This window comes from Mustelus asterias, chromosome 17, assembly GCF_964213995.1.
Source record: "Mustelus asterias chromosome 17, sMusAst1.hap1.1, whole genome shotgun sequence".
In the NCBI taxonomy this organism is placed as follows: domain Eukaryota; kingdom Metazoa; phylum Chordata; class Chondrichthyes; order Carcharhiniformes; family Triakidae; genus Mustelus; species Mustelus asterias.
The window spans coordinates 74,253,977-74,274,545 of record NC_135817.1 but is presented as its reverse complement, the minus strand read 5'-3'; the positions used below and the strand labels follow the sequence as shown (position 1 = coordinate 74,274,545).

Here is a 20,569-nt window from a genome sequence, read left to right as displayed (position 1 = left end):
ACAATGGGAGTGGAGAGAGCATCAAGACAGGCTAAAAAGATGTGTATTGTCTCCAGACAAGACAGCCAGTGAAACTCTGCAGGTCCACGCAACTGTGGGAGTTACAAATAGTGTGATATGAACCCAATATCCCGGTTGAGGCCGTCCTTGTGTGTGCGGAACTTGGCTATCAGTTTCTGCTCAGCGACTCTGCGCTGTCGTGTGTCGCGAAGGCCACCTTGGAGAACGCTTACCCGAATATCAGAGGCCGAATGCCCGTGACCGCTGAAGTGCTCCCCAACAGGAAGAGAACAGTCTTGCCTGGTGATTGTCGAGCGGTGTTCATTCATCCGTTGTCGCAGCGTCTGCATAGTTTCCCCAATGTACCATGCCTCGGGACATCCTTTCTTGCAGCGTATCAGGTAGACAACGTTGGCCGAGTTGCAAGAGTATGTACCGTGTACCTGGTGGATGGTGTTCTCACGTGAGATGATGGCATCTGTGTCGATGATCCGGCACGTCTTGCAGAGGTTGCTGTGGCAGGGTTGTGTGGTGTCTTGGTCACTGTTCTCCTGAAGGCTGGGTAGTTTGCTGCGGACAATGGTCTGTTTGAGGTTGTGCGGTTGTTTGAAGGCAAGAAGTGGGGGTGTGGAGGTGGCCTTGGCGAGATGTTCGTCTTCATCAAGTACACCAGTACACCAGGTACACGGTACATACTCTTGCAACTCGGCCAACGTTGTCTACCTGATACGCTGCAAGAAAGGATGTCCCGAGGCATGGTACATTGGGGAAACTATGCAGACGCTGCGACAACGGATGAATGAACACCGCTCGACAATCACCAGGCAAGACTGTTCTCTTCCTGTTGGGGAGCACTTCAGCGGTCACGGGCATTCGGCCTCTGATATTCGGGTAAGCGTTCTCCAAGGCGGCCTTCGTGACACACGACAGCGCAGAGTCGCTGAGCAGAAACTGATAGCCAAGTTCCGCACACACAAGGACGGCCTCAACCGGGATATTGGGTTCATGTCACACTATTTGTAACTCCCACAGTTGCGTGGACCTGCAGAGTTTCACTGGCTGTCTTGTCTGGAGACAATACACATCTTTTTAGCCTGTCTTGATGCTCTCTCCACTCCCATTGTTTTGTTTCTTAAAGACTGGATTAGTTGTAAGTATTCGCATTCCAACCATTATTCATGTAAATTGAGTCTGTGTCTTTATAAGTTCTGTTTGTGAACAGAATTCCCACTCACCTGAAGAAGGGGCTTAGAGCCTCGAAAGCTTGTGTGGCTTTTGCTACCAAATAAACCTGTTGGACTTTAACCTGGTGTTGTTAAACTTCTTATTATATAACCTTGCCATAACACTCCAACTTTTATACTCGATATTCCAATTTATAAAGGCCAATGTACCAAAGGCACTCTTTATGACCCTATCCACCTGTGACGTCACTTTTAGGGAATTCTGTACCTGTATTCCCAGATCCCTCTGTTCAACTACACTCTTCAGAGTCCTAACATTTACCCTGTACGTTCTACTTTGGTTTGTCCTTCCAAAGTGCAATATCTCACACTTGTCTGCGTTAAATTCCATTTGCCATTTTTCAGCCCATTTGGTCCAAATCCCTCTGCAAGTTTTGAAAACCTTCCTCACTGTCCACTACACCTCCAATCTTTGTATCATCAGCAAATTTGCTGATCCAATTTACCACATTATCATCCAGATCATTGATATAGATGACAAACAACAATGGACCCAACACCGATCCCTGCGGCACACCACTCGTCACAGACCTCCACTCAGAGAAGCAATCCTCCACAACCACACTCTGGCTTCTTCCATTGATGTGGAGATGCCGGCGTTGGACTGGTGTAAGCACAGTAAGAAGTCTCACAGCACCAGGTTAAAGTCCAACAGGTTTATTTGATAGCAAATACCATAAGCTTTCGGAGCAGAGCTCCTTCGTCAGATGGAGTGGATATCTGTTCTCAAACAGTACACAGACACAGAAATCAAATTACAGAATACTGATTAGAATGCAAATCTCTACAGCCAGCCAGGTCTTAAATGTACAGACAATGTGGGTGGAGGGAGCATTCAACACAGGTTAAAGAGATGTGTATTGTCTCCAGACAGAACAGCTTGTGGAATTCTGCAAGTCCAGATTTATGTCACATTATCAGTAACCCCCACAGCTTGCCTCCTGGACTTGCAGAATTCCATAAGCTGTTCTGTCTGGAGACAATACACATCTCTTTAACCTGTGTTGAATGCTCCCTCCACCCAAATTGTCTGTACATTTAAGACCTGGCTGGCTGTAGAGATTTGCATTCTAATCAGTATTCTGTAATTTGATTTCTGTGTCTGTGTACTGTTTGAGAACAGATATCCACTCCATCTGACGAAGGAGCTCTGCTCCGAAAGCTTATGGTATTTGCTACCAAATAAACCTGTTGGACTTTAACCTGGTGTTGTGAGACTTCTTACTGTTCTTCCATTGAGCCAGTGTCTAATCCAATTTACTACCTCCCCATGTATACCCAGCGACTGAGCCTTCCTAACTAACCTCCCATGAGGGACCTTGTCAAAGGCCTTGCTGAAATCCAGGTAGACAACATCCACCGCCTTCCCTTCATCCACTTTCCTGGTGATGCACTATCAATTATGAGGTGAATAGTGAGTACGCAAAAACAAACAGGCTTTTATTGACAAAAGAAAGACTTGGAACACACCCATGCTGATGAACTGGTCAGAACTGGTCCGGTGACTGACGGAGGTGGTGGGAGCAGTCACCTTTATACCTGGGGGGGAGGAGTCTCAGGCAGGGCCGGCAGGGGCGTGCCGGTTGTGGTGTCGGTTCTGGTGGCCGCGGTGTTGGTTCAGGCGCCAGACCGTAGCAGCTCAAGTCGTTTGTGGTCCCTTCCGGTTGTCAGGTGCGTGATTGCGGCTCCTGGGGCTCAGGTGAGTCGTTTGTGGCCCCTTCCAGTTGTCGGGTGCGTGGTGGCGGCCCCTGGGGCTCAGGCGTGCTGTATACGGGGGTTGGGGGTGTGAGGTTGTGGGTCGTCGTGATCCTTGGGGCACCTGCGGGTGCTAGGTCTCGAATGGAGCCCGTGTCCTCCCGCCCGTCATGGTACGCCACATAGGCGTATTGGGGGTTGGCGTGGAGGAGCTGGACCCTTTCGACCAGGGGGTCCGACTTATGGGTCCTCACGTGCTTCCGGAGCAGGACAGGGCCTGGGGATGTCAGCCACGTCGGTAGTGAGGTCCCTGAGGAGGACTTCCGAGGGAAAACAAGCATTTTGTGAGGGGTAACATTGGTAGCTGTGCAAAGGAGTGATCTAATCGAGTGTAGTGCATCAGGGAGGACCTCTTGCCAGCGGGTGACTGGAAGACCTTTAGACCTCAGAGCTAGTAAAATGGCCTTCCAGACTGTCGCGTTCTCCCTCTCTACCTGTCCGTTCCCCCTGGGGTTGTAGCTGGTGGTCCTACTCGAGGCTATGCCTTTGGAGAGCAGGTACTGTTGCAGCTCATCGCTCATAAAGGAGGATCCCCGGTCGCTATGGATATAGCTAGGGAAACCGAACAGGGTGAAGAGGCTGTGCAGGGCCCTGACGACCATGGCCGGGGTCATCTCCGGGCAGGGAATAGCGAAAGGGAAACGTGAATACTCGTCAATGACATTGAGGAAATATATGTTGCGGTCAGAAGAGGGGAGGGGCCTTTGAAGTCGACGCTTAGGCGCTCGAAAGGGCGGGTGGCCTTTATGAGGTGTGCTCTGTCTGGCCGATGCGGTTTGCACTCTGCGCAGACCTGGCAGTGTCTGGTTATAGACCTGACCTCCTCAATGGAGTAGGGCAGGTTACGGGCTTTAATGGAGTGAAAGAACCTGGTGACTCCCGGGTGGCAGAGGTCGTTGTGGAGAGTTTGCAATTGGTCCATCTGTGCGCTGGCACAGATTCCCCGGGCCAGGGCGTCTGGGGGCTCATTGAGCTTCCCGGGCCGGTATAAGATATCATAATTGTAGGTGGAAAGCTCGATTCTCCACCTCAATATTTTATCACTTTTGATCTTGCCCCGCTGCGTGTTATTAAACATGAATGCAACTGACCGTTGGTCTGTGAGTAGGGTGAATTGTTTACCAGCTAAGTCGTGGTGCCAGTGCAGTACAGCTTCCACTATGGCTTGGGCCTCCTTTTCGACAGAGGAGTGCCGAATTTCCGGGCCTTGGAGGGTTCGTGAGAAGAAGGCCACGGGGTCGGCCCGCCTGGTTAAGGGTGGCGACTAGGGCGAAATCAAACTCATTGCTCTCCACCTGGAACGGGATGGATTTGTCTACAGCGTGCATCGTGGCCTTCGCGATGTCTGTTTTGATGCGGTCGAAGGCGAGGCAGGCCTCTGCCGTCAGGGGAAAAGAGGTGGATTTGATGAGCGGACGGGCTTTATCCGCATAATTGGGGACCCACTGGGCGTAATACGAGAAGAAGCCCAGGCATCTCCTCAGTGCTTTAAGGCTGGTGGGGAGGGGAAGTTCCAGGAGGGGACGGGTGCGGTCGGGATCGGGACCGATGACCCCATTTTCCACAACACAACCAAGGATGGCGAGGCGGCGTATGCGGAATACGCACTTCTCCTTATTATAGGTCAGATTTAGGAGAGTGGCGGTGTGGAAGAATTTTTGGAGGTTGGCGTCGTGGTCCTGCTGATCATGGCCGCAGATGGTAACGTTATCCAGGTACGGGAAGGTGGCCCGCAGCCCGTTCTGGTCTACCATTCGGTCCATCTCACGCTGGAAAACCGAGACCCCATTGGTAACGCCGAAGGGGACCCGAAGGAAGTCATAGAGGCGGCCATCCGCCTCGAAGGCAGTATATTGGCGGTCTTCCGGGCGGATAGGGAGCTGGTGGTATGCAGACTTTAAGTCGACGGTGGAGAACACCCGATATTGCGCAATCTGATTAACCATGTCAGATATGCGGGGAAGGGGGTACGCATCCAGCTGCGTGTATCGATTAATGGTCTGACTATAGTCAATGACCATGCGATGTTTCTCCCCAGTCTTAACAATGACTACTTGGGTTTTCCAGGGGCTGGTACTGGCCTCAATGAACCCCTCCCCTAGGAGTCGTTGCACTTCGGACCTGATAAAGGCCCTGTCTCCAGCACTGTACCGTCTGCTCTTGGTGGCGATGGGCTTGCAGTCGAGGGTGAGATTTTTGAACAGTGAGGGAGGGGCGACTTTAAGGGTCGAGAGGCTGCAGGTGGTGCGTGGTGGGCGATCTAAGAACTGGGGATTGCAGACAGAGAGCGGGGGAAAAGGCCCATTATACTCCATGGTGACGCTCTTAAGGTGACACAGGAAATCTAGCCCCAGGAGTACGGCAGCGCAGAGTTGTGGCAGCACGAGGAGCCTGAAGTTTTTGTATACTGTGCCCCGTACAGTCAGGGTCACCACGCAGGACCCGAGGACCGCCACCGAGTGGGACTTTGAAGCCGTGGAGATCGTTCGCTTCAGTGGCAGTACTGAGAGGGTGTAGCGACTCACTGTGTTAGGGTGAATGAAGCTCTCCGTATTCCCACAGTCAAATAAACAGGTTGTAGTGCGACCGTTTACCTCTATGTCCATCATGGACCTGGCGAGTTGGTGAGGCCTGGATTGGTCCAGCGTAATCGATGCCACCGTTGGATCTTGCGGCGTGGCTGAAGGCGTCCAAGATGGCGGCCCGCACAGCCCCCACGCGGCTGATGGCGTCCAAGATGGCGGCCCGCACGGCCCACACGCAGCTGAAGGCATCCAAAATGGCGGCACGCACGGCTCACATGCGGCTGAAGGCGTCCAAGATGGCGGCCCGCGCGGCTCACACACGGCTGAAGGCGTCCAAGATGGCGGGTTGCACGCGGCACTACTGGGCTTGGAGGTCGACTTTGCCTTGCACACCCTCGTGTAATGGCCCTTCTTTCCACACCCAGAGCAGGTCGCATCCTTCACCGGGCAGCATTGTCGGGGGTGCTTCCCCAGGCTGCAGAAGTAGCACTTCAGGCCTCCAGAGACTGCCGCAGCGATCGGATCATTGGTGTGACGTGGCGTGGCGTAGGCCTGCGGCCCTCCCGAGTACAGAGGTGGCGGCGGCGTCCACGATGCGCTCCTGTGGTCAGGAGTGTAGGCCTCAAGATTACGGAAGGCCACCTCTAAAGAGTCGGCCAGCGCTACAGTCTTTTGCAGGTCCAGCCCACCCTGTTCTAGGAGTCGTTGTCTGCGAGTAGCCAGAAGATGTGTGGCATAGACCACGTTAATTTGTTTGCTGTACTGGCCTTTTAAAAGTTCGATCGCATCCTCGTAAGTTTCCGCGTCTCGGATCATTGAGAATACCTGATCGCTTACCCGGGCATGGAGCATGTGTAGCTTGTCTTCTTCGGTCCGGACAACTGAGGCGGAGGCGGTGAGGAAAGTTTTGAAGCATCGCAGCCAGTGGTCGAAGCTGTTAGAGGCTCCTACAGCTTGAGGATCCAGTTCCAACTTGTCGGGTTTCAATATCTGCTCCATCCCAAGTCTTTCTTTTGTGAATAAAATTGATGCACTATCAATTATGAGGCGACTAGTGAGTATGCGAAAACAAACAGGCTTTTATTCACAAAAGAAAGACTTGGAACACACCCATGCTGTTGAACTGGTCGGAACTGGTCTGGTGACTGACGGGGGTGGGGTGGGAGCAGTCACCTTTATACCCGGGGGGTGGGGGGGGGGGGGGAGTCTCAGGCAGTGCCGGCAGGGGCGTGTCCAAGCATGTCACACACACACAGGCAATAACTTAACAGTGGTTTACCACACCTGGTAACCTCCTTGAAAAACTCTAATAGATTGGTCAAACATGGCCTACCATGCACAAAGCCATGTTGACTCTCCCTAATAAGTCCCTGTCTATCCAAATATTTGTAGATCCTATCCCTTATACTTTTTGTTCCCAGATTATATAGCCCAGCACTTAACTAAAAGCAATTTCATTCATTAACTGTTCTGTCAATCTAACAAGGGCATGTCCTTCAATCAAGTATAGTTTGACATCTTCAAATATTGATGTCATTCGTCTGTCCGTTTTATGGAAGTTCTTACCCAAAAATGGCTTCTTATGATTCAGCATTTCTCTAACCAGTTTAAAGCGGCTCTAATACCAAATGAAGCCACCTTTATCATTTGGCATTATCCCCCGGCCTGGATACGCATAGATAATTTACTTTGTTACATAATTTGTGCCTGACTTGTGCTGGTATCTTTCATGAATACATCTTTCATTTTACTGACATGTTACAAATTAATTTCTTAGAGACATTATTAATATGTTACTTAAATATTTTGTATTATTCTCAAACCACATATTAAAACATTAGCTGCCAATTATCCTCATGTTGGGTATTTAGAATTAATCAGAATTCTCAAGTACAACAGAGCAATGCTGCATTTCCTTTTATTCCCAGTTGTGAATACTATAAAGTAATATAATTTCAGTTTCTTTCTGTTATACCATATGATTTTACAGATATATTACAGATTAAGTTTATATTTGGTTTTACTCAATATCAACTTAGTTTATTTGCATGGGAGTAGAATAATTCTTAAAGTAAATAAACTGTGAATTTATCCCAAATACAACATAACAGCTATTCTCACTTTTTTTTGAGTCTTGTTGGAATATGCGAGAAAAAAATGCTTCTGTTACAACCTATCCTGTATACATGAGTGATCAATTCAAAAAGGTCCAGCAAATGTGTATAATATTATTGGCATGAATCTTTCCAAATGGATCATAGAATGGTAGTTAGTTGGATGTATAAAGAAGGGGCAAGCTATAAACATATTGCACTTAAAGCCAGTAAAGTCGCAAAATAAAAGATTGACCTTTTAACTGTCAGGAGAGGCTAAAGGGAAAAGCCTCATTCATCGCACATGTGATATTCATAGAATCCCTTCAGTGCAGAAAGAGGCCACTTGGCCCATTGAGTCTGCACCGACCACACTCCCACCCAACGTCTATCCCTGTAACCCCACGTATTTACTCTGCTAGTCCCCCTGACACTATATGGCGATCTAGCATGGCGAATTAACCTAACCTGCACATCTTTGGACTGTTGGAGGAAACCGGAGCACCCCGAGGAAACTCACACTGACACAAGAAAAATGTACAAATTCCACACAGACGGTGACTCAAGCCAGGAATCGAACCCAGGTCCCTGGCACTGTGAGGCAGCAGTGCTAGCCACTGTGCCACCGTGTCGCCCTGGAAGTCATAACTTCCTGGTTCCACCAGCATAGCATTTGGGAAACTCTAAGAAATTCTCACATAAGGATTTATCCAGCAATTGTCCAGAAGGGCTAACTTACCCTGAACAATTACGCTGGTTTTGGAGCCATCTGACAGAGATTTAAATTGTTAACTTTGGATGCTTCTACCAGTGTGTTACCCTGATGTTTTACCTTAAAAGAGTTAGAAGGGTAAAAAGCACCCAGACCGAGCCCTACACAGGACATCCAAGACTATCCCAGTCTGACTCTAATCTTTCCAACCCCAACTGTGCCCCTGTGATCTGACTCCAGACTCCCCACACTACCTCTCAGTCTGAGACCTGATCAGCTAGTGCTATAAAAAGGGTGTGTGTCTTTCCTCTTTGCGCTGCACTTCTCTTTGCACTCCACTTATTCCACTTACTGATACAGCAGTGGGTGCGCTTCACTGTTCCTGTTTCAACCAGCCTGAGTGAGGAAGGTTAGGCGCGAGAGGGGCTTTGAAACTTTAATAAAGTTAAGTCCCTCCACTGTGGCAATCCACCAGTGGTTGCCACCCCGCAGAAGTTAATGGCCCATTTTTATCCAAATAATAGGAATATAGAGTTGTAGGTCATTCATCCCCTTGAGCCTGCTCTATTAGACCATGGCTGTTCTAAACCTCAACTCCATTAAATTGTCTTTACTCCAGAGATCTCGATACCTTACCTGGCAAAAAATTATCGATCTCAGTCTTAAAAGTCCAATTGTCCTGACATCCACAAGTGGTAGTCCAATTGTCCTGACATCCACAAGTGGTTGTGGGAAAGAATTCCTGATTTCTACCACCCTTGCTTCAAAAAAGTGTCTCAAGGACAGTGGAGGGAATTTGTGTGCGTAAGAGATGAAGTGGGTGAGGTCCTTAACGAATACTTTGCGTCAGTATTTACAAGGGAGAAGGATATAGTAGATGTTGAGTGCAAAAAGGAGGATGTTGACGTTCTAGGACATGTTGAGATAAAAAAAGGAGGGGATACTGGAGATTTTCAAAAACATTAAGGTGGACAAGTCCCCAGGGCCACATTGGGTCTATTCCTGAATACTGAGAGGCGAGGGATGAAATTGCTGAAGCCTTGGCCAAAATCTTTATATCCTATCTAGCTACGGGTGAGGTACCAGAGGATTGGGGAGTAGCTAACATTGTTCCTCTGTTTAAGAAGGGCAGGAGAGACAATCCAGGAAATTACAGGCCTGTGAGCCTTACGTCAGTGATGGGGAAATTATTAGAGAAGATTCTTAGGGACAGGATGTACTCACATCTAGAAGAGAATAGGCTTATTAGTGATAGGAGGCATGGTTTTGTGAAGGGGCGGTTGTGTCTCTCAAACCAGATTGAGTTCTTTGAGGAAGTGACAAAAATTGACCGGGCCAGCGCAGTGGATGTTGTGTACATGGACTTTAGTAAAGCCTTCAGTAAGGTTCCTCATGGCAGGCTGAAACCGAAGGTAAAATCATATGGGATCTGAGGTGAGCTGGTAAGATGGATATAAAACTGGCTTGGACATAGAAAGCAGAGTAGCAGTGGAAGGGTACTTTTCTGACTGGAGGTCTGTGACGAGCGGTGTTCCACAAGGATCAGTGCTGGAGCTTCTGTTGTTTGTAATATATATAAATGATTTGGAGGAAAATGTAGGTGGTCTGATTAGTAAATTTGCAGATGATACAATATTTGGAAGAATAGCAAATAGTGAGGAGGATTGTTAGAGGATACAGCAGGATATAAATCGGCTGGACAAATTTAACCCAGACAAATGTGAGGTGATGTGATTTGGGAGGTTACTGCAGAAGGAAAGTATACACTAAATGGTAGAACCCTTAGAAATATTAGCATAGAGGAATCTAGGTGTGCAGATGCACAGTTCCCTGAATGTGGCAACTCAAGTGGACAAGGTAGTCAAGAAGGTGTATGGTATGCTGGCCATACGGGGCATCAAGTATAGGAATTGGAAAATCATGTTGCAGCTGTATAAGACTTTGGTTAGGCTGCATTTGGAGTATTTTGTACAATTCTGGTCGCCACACTACCGGAAGGATGTTGGTGCATTGGGAAGGGTGCAGAAGAGATTTACCAGGATGTTGCCTCGTTTGGAGGATATGGACTATGAAGAAAGGTTGAACAAACTTGGTTGTTTTCATTGGATGAGGGAGGGATCTGATAGAGGTTTACAAGATTATGACAGGCTTGGATAGAATGGATAGTCGGAGTCTTTTGCCCAGGATCAATTACTTGGGGGCATAGAGTCATAGAGGTTTACAGCATGGAAACAGGCCCTTCAGCCCAACTTGTCCGTGCCGCCATTTTTTTTTTAAACCCCTAAGCTAATCCCAATTGCCCGCAATTGCCCTCTGTACCCATATTACTCATGTAACTATCTAAATGCTTTTTAAAAGACAAAATTGTACCCGCCTCTACTACTACCTCTGGCAGCTTGTTCCAGACACTCACCACCTTCTGTGTGGGAAAAAATTGCCCCTCTGGACGCTTTTGTATCTCTCCCCTCTCACCTTAAACCTATGCCCTCTAATTTTAGACTCCCCTACCTTTGGGAAAAGATATTGACTATCTACCTTATCTATGCCCCTCATTATTTTATAGACCTCTACATTGAAAGTGAGAGCGAGAAAGTTTAAAAGAGATGTAAGGGCAAGTTTTTCACACCCAGGGTGGTGAATGCCTGGAACACACTGCTGGAGGAGCTGGTGGAAATAGATTCTATCACAACATTCAAGAGGCATCTGGATACATACTTGAATAGGCAGGGAAAAGAGGGATTTGGACCATGTAAAAGGAAGAAAATATTAGATTAGAGAGGTATCTGTGTCGGCACAGACTTGGTGGGCCTGTTCCTGTGCTGTACTGTTCTTTGTTCGTTTCCCTCATAAATGTCCAAGCTCTCATTTTGACAATGTTCCCTCATTCTTGATTACCCCATCAGAGGAAATAGTTTCTCTGTATCTATCCTATTGAATCCTTCTAATATTTTAAAAACCTCAATAGGATCTACCCTCAATACATGCCAAGTTTATACAACCTATTTTCATAATTTAATTCTCTAAACCCCAGCATTAATCTGATAAATCTTCATTGAATATCATCTGGCCAATATGTCCTCCCTATAGCCCAGTGCCCAAAATTGAATACTATTTCAGATGGAGTCTAACCAATGTTGTTATAGAATTAAAGCATAACTTCCCTTTGATACACAGTCCTCTTCTTATAAACGTTCCATGCTCCTTTTGGTTGCTTTTTGCATGTGCCCACTAACTCTAAATTATTTGTGTACTTGGACTCCCAAATTAACTATTCCTCTAGAGTTCGATCCATTGTGAATGACTTCACACTTTCGATTGATATGTCTACTTAATTAGTTATCTTTAGCCTTTGAAAAATTCCTGCTCTCAACTGCAGTAACTTAGTGCCATCTATGAACTTGGATATCCATCTTTCTCTCCCTTTGTCCACCTGTTGTTGTTGTCACCAGCTTGATTCCTGGGATTTTGGGATGGTCGTATGAGGAGAGGTAGGACATTTAGGAGTGAGATAATGAAAAACGCCTTCAGTCAAAGGGTAGTGAGCCTGTGGAATTCCCAACCACAGAAGCCTGTGGAGGCCAAGTCACAGAATATACTTAAGAAGGAAATAGATTTCTGGACTCTAATGGTGTTGAGTTGGGTGGCACGGTGACACAGTGGCTAGCACTGCTGCCTCACAGCGCTGGGGACCTGGGTTCAATCCCAGCCTTGCGTGACTGTCTTATGGAGTTTGCACATTCTCCCCATGTCTGCATGGGTTTCCTCCAGGTGCTCTGAATTCCTTCCACAGTCCAAAGGTGTGCAGATTAGGTGGCTCTGTTGTGCTAAGTCCCTTACTGTCCCAAGATTTGTTGGTTAGGGAGATTAACAGAGTAGATGCATGGAATTATGGAGATTTTGTAGGGATGGGCCTGGATAAAATGTTCTGTTGGCGAGCCGGTGCAGATTCGATGGGCCAGATGCCTGTCGCCTGCACTGTAGGGATACTATTTTATGATTTGGGGAGAGTGCAGGAATATAGCATTGAGATAGTAGATCAACCATGATCATATTGAATGGCAGAGCAGGCCCAAAGGGCCAAATGGCCTACTCCTATTTTCTATGTTTCTATGTCCTTCTAGATGATCAAGATCACAGGGTTGGGAGATGCTCTTGAAGCAGCATTGGCCAGTTCTGCAGTGCATCTTGAAGTTGGTACACACTGCCACAGTGCACTTGAGATTAAGGGACTGAATATTTAAGGTGGTTGATCAAGTGTGCTTCTTTGTTCTGGATGGTGGTGAACTTAAGTGTTGCTGGAGTTGCATTCATCTGCACAAGTGGTCCATTTCTCTATTGTCAGATAGATTGCCAGTGCTGTAGCTGTACTGGAACCTGGAGATTCATGTGTATAAATCTTTGAAGATGGCAAGACATGTTGAGAGCACCCGGCGCAAAACGGTTTGCTATTTTCCCAGCCACGTTTTAATGGTGTGAATCGCTTCGTGCCTAGAAAAGGTACGAAGCTTATTAGCACGAGATTGACTGGACTTCAATATCATTAGGGAGTTCAGCACATATGCTTCCCCCCTCTCTTCCGGATGCTTCCCACCGCTCTGGCGAGCCAGCACACCGGCATGAATCACTACTGGTCTGCACTAGCGTAAACATGGCGAGCTGGTCACGCCGGGCAGCTTAGAGGCCATCAAAGGTGGTTGTGGACAGTGCCCGTTTGGCAGTGGCCACCTGGCAGTGCCCACCAGACACCTCAGCAGCAGACATCAGTCACTGCCATTTTGCCATTTGCAGTGCCAGAGGGTGATGCCTGGGTGGAGCAAAGAAAGCGGGGTGGGGCTATGCAGGGGATTCATAATGGAAGGGCATATCGGGTCATTGGGGGGGGTGCGGTGGGCATGTCGGGAGTCATGGAGAAGGGATCTATCTGGAAGGCTCTGATGCCCCAAATGCTGGTACAAGTAGTCACAGATTTAAGGTTTTGGGGACAATGTAAGGAAGAACAGTTTTACAGAGCAAGTGGCAATGACTTTGAACTTGCTTCCTGCGAGGGCAATGGAAGCAGAGATGATCAGTGATTTCAACAGGAATTGTGTAGGCATGCTAAGGACATGGCTGATGGTAAGTGCCGAGTTATTCCAAATCGCAGAAGAGAATCTTGAAACAACTGCCCTCAACTGTATTTTTTGCAACTTGGTGCATTATGAGGAATTATTTGAAATCCAGTGAATGATGTTCCTGACGTTTTGTGATGATTTTAAATCAAATAAATGTTTATTAAGGAATAAAATAAACAACAATAAGGTCAAATAAAAGTATGTTTAACTAAAACCAGGAAGCTGATGGCCCAGTGGTATTATCGCTAAACTATTAATCCAGAAACTCAGCTAATGTTCTGGCGACCTGAGTTCAAATCCTGCCGCAGCAGATGGTGGAATTTAAGTTCAATTAAACATATCTGGAATTAAGCATCTACTGATGACCATGAAATCATTGATGATTGTCGGGAAAACCTATCTGGTACACTAATGTCCTTTAGAGAAGGAAATCTACTGTCCTTACCTGGTCGAGCCTACATGTGACTCCAGAGCCACAGCAATGTGGTTGACTCTCAACTGCCCTCTGAGGTGGCCTAGCATGCCATTCTTTTGTATCAATCAGGGACAACTAGGGACGGGCAATAAATTCTGGCCAGCCACCGACACCGACGTAGAACAAAGCTGATTGATTTTCAAGACAGCCTTTCTTCACAGACACTACTTGCTGTGAGTTAAAGAGCTATTCCTAATGTTGGCTATCTTGAAAACAGCTTCTTTGCTTAGGTTTAATGATTTTTTTATACAGTTTTTTTTTGCTCTTCCTTTATCTGAGCTAACTTCTTCAGACGTCAAACTTAATTATCTTCATTTCTTAATTCTAGCTTCAGAGTGTAAATGCCAAGTACACTCACTTTATTTATTATCCTCTCTTCACATGTTGTTTCTTCCTTTGAACCTTTAACACCTTATTCAAATCCCTTCATGTTCTTTTCCCCATTGTTACCAACTTGCCTTGGGTAAACATCTGTTTGAAGTGTTGCTAAGCTCATCAACATACCAAAGGTACTTCATCTCCACTGTGCAGTGACCACTCTTACCAATAATCTAGAGGTATCTATGACAGTTAGCTTGGTGAGGATGAGGTCAAGCTTTTCTCTCACACTGACTTTCTTATCATCTGCTGTAAGTCTAGTCTAGTAGCTATGTCCTTCAGGATAGCTTTTAGTCACTGGTGGTACTTCTGAGACATGCTTGGTGATGAAAATGGATTTCCCCACTCAGAGTACATTCTATGCTCTTGCAGCCCTCTGTACTACTTCCAAGTGATGTTCAACAGAGGAGTTCTCATCAGCTGTTGGATGCTGACAGCAGGTACTCAAGCAGGCAGTATGTTGTCCATGTTTGACCTGATGCTATGAGACTTCAATGTTGAAGACTCCAGGGCCACTCCCTTTCTGACTGTGCCACTACCTCTGGTAGGTCTGTGGGTCTGTGTATACCAAAGAATGGTGAGTGATGGAGGATGATATCATTCTGTATGTATGATTATGTTCCTTGACCAATCCATGGGATAGCTCCCCAATTTTGACACAATTCCCCAGCTGTTAATGAAGGTGGTTTGGGTTGGGTGTACATTTGTCACGTCCAAATCTGTTGTTTATTTCAGTACTTAGGTGATCCATCCGGTTTTAATGTAATTTTATTGTAGTGGTTTGATACAACTGAGTGACTCCAGGGTCTCATTATAGTCCAGACCAGGTAAAGATGACAGCTTTCCTTCCCTTAAGCACAACAGTATAAACCAGCTGGGTTTCTGTGACAATTGAGAGCTTCACGGTCAGCATTACCACTATTAGCTTTCTATTCTGGACTATTTAATCAACTGATTCAAATGTATGAGTTACCATGGCGAGATTTGAACTCTCATCTCCAGATTATTATTACAGATCTCTGGATTCCTAGCCCCACAGTATAACTGCTATGTTATCATACCATGAACTTTTGAGTTAGAACGCCCAGCGCCAGGGACCTGGGTTCATTTCCAGCCTCGGGTCACTGTCTGTGTGGAGTTTGCTCATTCTCCCTGTATCTGAATGGGTTTCCTCCGGGTGCTTCAGTTTCCTCCCACAGGTGTGCAGGTTAGATGGATTGGCAATGCTAAATTGCCCATTAGTGTCCCAAGATGTATAGGTTAGATGAATTGGCCATGGTAAATACATGGGGTTACAGGGATAGGGCAGGGGGCAGGGCCTGAGTAAGATACTCTGTCTCAGTAAGAGGGTCAGTGTGGACTTGATGGCCTGAACAGCCTCTTCTGCACTGTAGGGTTTCTATGGTTCTATGAGTGGTACGTTAGCACAGTGGTTAGCACTGCTGTCTCACAGTGCTAGGGACACAGGTTCAATTCCGGCCTCGGGTGACTATGTGGAGTTTGCACGTTCTCCCTGTGTCTGCGTGGGTTTTCTCCGGGTACTCCAGTTTCTTCCCACAGTCCAAAGATGTGTAGGTTAGGTTGATTGGCCATGATAGGTTGCCCTTTAGTGTCGAGGGAATTGGGGGGTGGGTGTGTGGGGTTGCGGGGATGGGATCTGGGTGGGATTATTGGCGATGTGGGCTTGATGGGCAGGTGGCCTCCTTCTGCTCTGTAGATTCTATGATAGAAGCTTAAATTATATCAGGAGCTTTGTGTCTGTATAAATGTTTCTTCTCTCTATAATCTCGCACAGCTTCTTATTCTTTTTATTCTTTCATGTGATGTGGGCATTGCTGGCTAGGGTAGCATTTATTGCCTATCCTTAATTTTCCTTGAGAAGATGGTGATGAGCTGCCTTCTTGAACCGTAGCTGTCCATGTGGTGAACAAACACAGAGAATTCCAGGATTTTGACCCAGCAACAGTGAAGGGATGGCAATATGCTTCCAAGTCAGGATGATATGTAGTTTGAAGGGGAATTTATAGGTGGTGATATCCCCATTCATCTGCTGCCCTTGTCCTTCTTGGTATTAAAGGCTGTGCGTTTGGAAAATGCTGTTGATGGAGCCTTGGTGAATTGTTGCAGTTCAACTTGTAGATGATACACACTGCTGGCACTGTAGTTGATGGTGAAGGGAGTGGATGTTTAAAGTACTGAGTGGGGTGCCATTCAAGTAGGCTGTTTTGTCCCGCATGATGTCAAAGCTTCTTGGCTGGTGTTGGAGCTTCACTCATCCAGGCATGTGGAGAGTATTCAATCATACTCCTGCCTTAAACACAACTCATAGCACCCAGAAACTGTGGTGTGTATTCTGCCTGTGTAGAAATGCCTATTGGAGGGATTGATGTTTAATGCGATCATTACAATTTTATGATATCAAACCAAATTCTATTTGAAATGGTGGCTTTTACCACAGGTAATGATGTTTTACACACAAAAGTGAGTAAAGTATTTGCATAAATTAAGTTTGTCACATTATCATCATTGGACAGGTGGCTTTCTATCCCATCACCTAAGCCATTAAGAAAATGATAAATAGTTGAGGCCCCACTACAGATCCTTGCAGGGCACTACTCGTCATAACCTGACAATTTAACTTATTTGTTATCCCTACTCTGCCTCTTTGACCACTCAGCTAATTTCCTAGCCAGGTCGATAATTTGCCTTCAGTCCCATGAGCTTCAGCTAACTATCTATTATAAGGAACTTTGTATAATGTCTTCTGGCAGTCCACATAAATAACACCCAAAGATATTTGTTCCCCTGTCCACTACATTAGTCATCTCTTCAAAAGATTCCATCGGGTTCATTATACATGACCTGCCCTTGACAGTTTTCAATGTTTTCAGTCACATTGTCCTTAATTATAGACTCTAGTAATTCCTTAACAACAGTTATTAGGTGAGCCAGTCTGTAATTACATGGTTTCCCTTTGCAACTGCACTGGGGGTGCAGATTGCATCATGCCTCATCATGTAAAGGGAAGCTACAGCCATGTGAGAGGATATTGGTGATCATGAGGGGGCATGGCACTGGGGATAGTGTCCGTTTGGCAGTGCCTGAATCATGGGGACATGGGTTTATGGGAGGGATTGAGGGGCCCAGGATGGATAATCTTATGGACTATCCCCTCAATCCCAGAGCAAAAATGGATTTTGGAATTCAGCCAGTGGAGCTGACAATGATACAAGTAGCTGCCATGGAGACTGACGAACAAAGCCAGCCCAAGCTTGAGGCCGCAGCAGGAGGTCAGGGGGCCACTGGTAGAGAGATACTTTGGTACCTGTGCCACGTCCTCGCTAACCTGACATCTCATGGAGCAGGAGGACCCCCCACTCACGGTAGCCGTGAAGGTAATGGTGGCCCTAAACTTTAATGCATCCGGGTCCTTCCAAGGCTCGAGCAGGGACTTCTGCAGAATCGCAGTCATCTGCACACAAGTACATCCGTGAGGTCTCAGATGCCCTGTATGCCTGGGTAGCCAACTACGTGCATTTCATGTGGAACAGGCCCAACAGGAAGCTTAGACTGCAAGCTTCGCCACCATCACCGGGATGCCCCATGTGCAGGGGTCTATAGAGAGCACTCGCGTCACCCTGCGGACCACATGGAATCAGGAAGTGCCCTTCATTACAGGAAGGAATTCCACTCCCTGAACGTTCAGATAGTGTGTGACCACTTGCTGATCATCATGCACGTGTATGCACGGCACCAGGAGGGTGTGCACGATAGCTACATCCTTTGCATCTGGAATGGCCCTGCAGTCTTTGAGAACCACCCCGGGATGGCTTGTGGGGCCCAAGGGCTAACCGCTGTGGTCATAGTTAATGATGCCATTAAGGAGGCTTGAGACTAAGGTGGAGACCCTCTGTAAGGAGGCACACGCTGACACCTGGTCAGTCATCAAGTGGTGCATGAGGCTTTTGAAGATGTGGTTCTACTGCCTGGACCAGTCTGGTGGAGCCCTCCAGTACAATCCCTAGAGGGTCTTTCGCATCATCGTGTTTAACAGGTGTTTGTTGCATTGGTTCCAATAACCCTAATGGCATTTTTGGATGAGCACTTGGGTTAAATCAGCCTGTTTTGCACTCCATGACCTGGTGCAGCAGCAGGGAGACCTGCTGGAGAAGGACCACACGGATGTCCCTGCGGAGGAGGGGGACCGCAAGAATGTGGAGGACGAGGACAAGGAGGAGCCAGAGGATGAAGGTCAGGCAGGGCAGGACGGCAAGTAAGGCCCTCATAGTGGTTCACCATCTAGGAGGGGGCTGGAGCAGAGGAGCTCAGCCCACTGGGTCCCGCATCAGTAGTGGGGACCAGTGACCTCGCAACCCTAACGGCATTTTCGGATGAGCGCTCAGGTTAAACCAGTCTTGCACTGGGGACCGCGGAGCCATTAGATTTCCCTAGGCCTCTTCCGGAATTTATCAGAACCAATGCAACAAACACCTATTAAAATTATGTGTAACTGATTTTACTAAAAGTCACTTGTTTAGAATATCAGCACCTTGGAGGTAGAAATGGTTTCAAGCTATTATTTGCAAAGAAAGTGGATAATATGCACTTTGGCAGACTTTATCAAAATCTGTTCACTTTCTGAGCAATGATCCAGAAAGTTTCTCTGACAACCTCTAATTCAAGTATTTTGTTGCTGAAATAAAGAACTCAATATTGCCTATAGATTGTCTATGGCTATTCCAGTTCTCATAGAAGTAAATCGTCCCAAAAAATCAACTCCTGCCTATAGTTTCAGAGAAACCAAAAGTATTAAGCCTCCATTTATCTCAATTACTCTGGAGGCAGACAATTTATTTAAAAAATCATTTGTTTCCTGTTAAAATTAAAGTGATAAGGCAACGTAAACAAGTTTTGAAAACTTGGCTAATGTGTAGTTAGTATTTATAACAGCGCGCAACCTTATCAATAATATCTTATTCTTTTGGAATTATTGTTTCAGAATCTTCCAATCATTTATCAGAATTGGTAATGGGATTTCAAAATGTTATGTTTTGATCATATCCAATAGCGTGATAATTATTTATTCCTGTTTTTAGGTTTGACTGAACTTGCGGATAGCCCTGTATCGCTGGAAATTGAACGCTGCAAATCTCCCACATCAGGTAAAGGTAAACGGTTTCTATCCATCATTGTTTGTAGTTGCCTGAGGCTCAGCATTGTTGTTTCATGCAAGGTATTGTGTATGTCTTACAGTAAGTATTAAATGTCTTTCCATGACAGCTTCCTGTACAGCCTGCATTAGAAACGAAGAATGATGTAATATTTCGATTTTTTAAAATGTTCTTTGAGAAATTTGCACAAAGCCTACTATTATAGCTAATGCACTCCATAGAATTAACTTTTTCTGTATGGTAGAATCAAACTTCAGCAGGGCACAAAACAGGCATCAGTGGATCAGCTAGCCGTTAAATAACCTTTCCCTAATGAAGAGGAAATTTGTTCAGGATATATAATAGCCATCTGATCTGATACTGTCCTTATACGAACCCACAGAAGCCGCTATAATGTCTATTTCTGTCAGGGCCAAACTATGTGGTCGTAAGATCAAATGAAAGTCTAAATCAAATTAGTGAAAGTATCGAGAACAAGAGGGCAGTGATCTAAAATAATTGGTAACAAAAGCAAAAGAGCAGTATGGTGGCACAGTGGTTCGCACTGCTGCTTCACAGCGCCAGGGACCCGGGTTTTACTGCCGCCTTGGGTGACTGGCTGTGTGGAGTTTGCACATTCTCGCCGTGCCTGCGTGAGTTTCCTCCAAGTGCTCTAGTTTCCTCCCACAATCCAAAGATGTGCAGGTTAGGTGGATTGACCATGCTAAATTGCCCCTTAGTGTCCTTAAGGGGGGCGGGTGCGGGTGGAAAAATGCTCTGTCGGACAGTCTGTGCAGACCCGATGGGCCAGATTGCCGCCTCCTGCACTGTAGGGATTCTATGACATGAGAAATAATCTTTTTCATGCAGTGAGTGGGTTAAAGTCTGGAATGTACAACCTGAGGATGTAATGGAGGAAGATTCAATTGAAACATCCAAAAGGGAATTGGGACTGCTATCTGAAAAGGGAAAATGTGCAGACTTATGGGGAGAAGATAAAGGAATGGCAATAGGTGAAGATCATGAGAAGCCGAATGGCCTCCTTCTGCACTGTAACAATCCATCACAGACAACTTGTTTTGATTAAATAAGTTAATTCTAGTGTTAATGAGCTGTATGGCCAAAT

The 20,569-nt window shown here is 46.5% G+C and overlaps 1 protein-coding gene across 2 annotated transcripts in view; it reads left to right on the top strand.

Annotated features, from left to right (window-relative positions):
- Window positions 1–20,569, top strand: part of stxbp5l (syntaxin binding protein 5L) — a 437,021-nt gene that overhangs the window by 311,932 nt on the left and 104,520 nt on the right. For both annotated transcript variants that reach the window (XM_078232988.1, XM_078232987.1), the window contains one exon: window positions 19,390–19,455. In XM_078232988.1, the coding sequence (XP_078089114.1) occupies window positions 19,390–19,455 (66 nt within the window). The remainder of the gene's footprint in view (window positions 1–19,389; window positions 19,456–20,569) is intronic.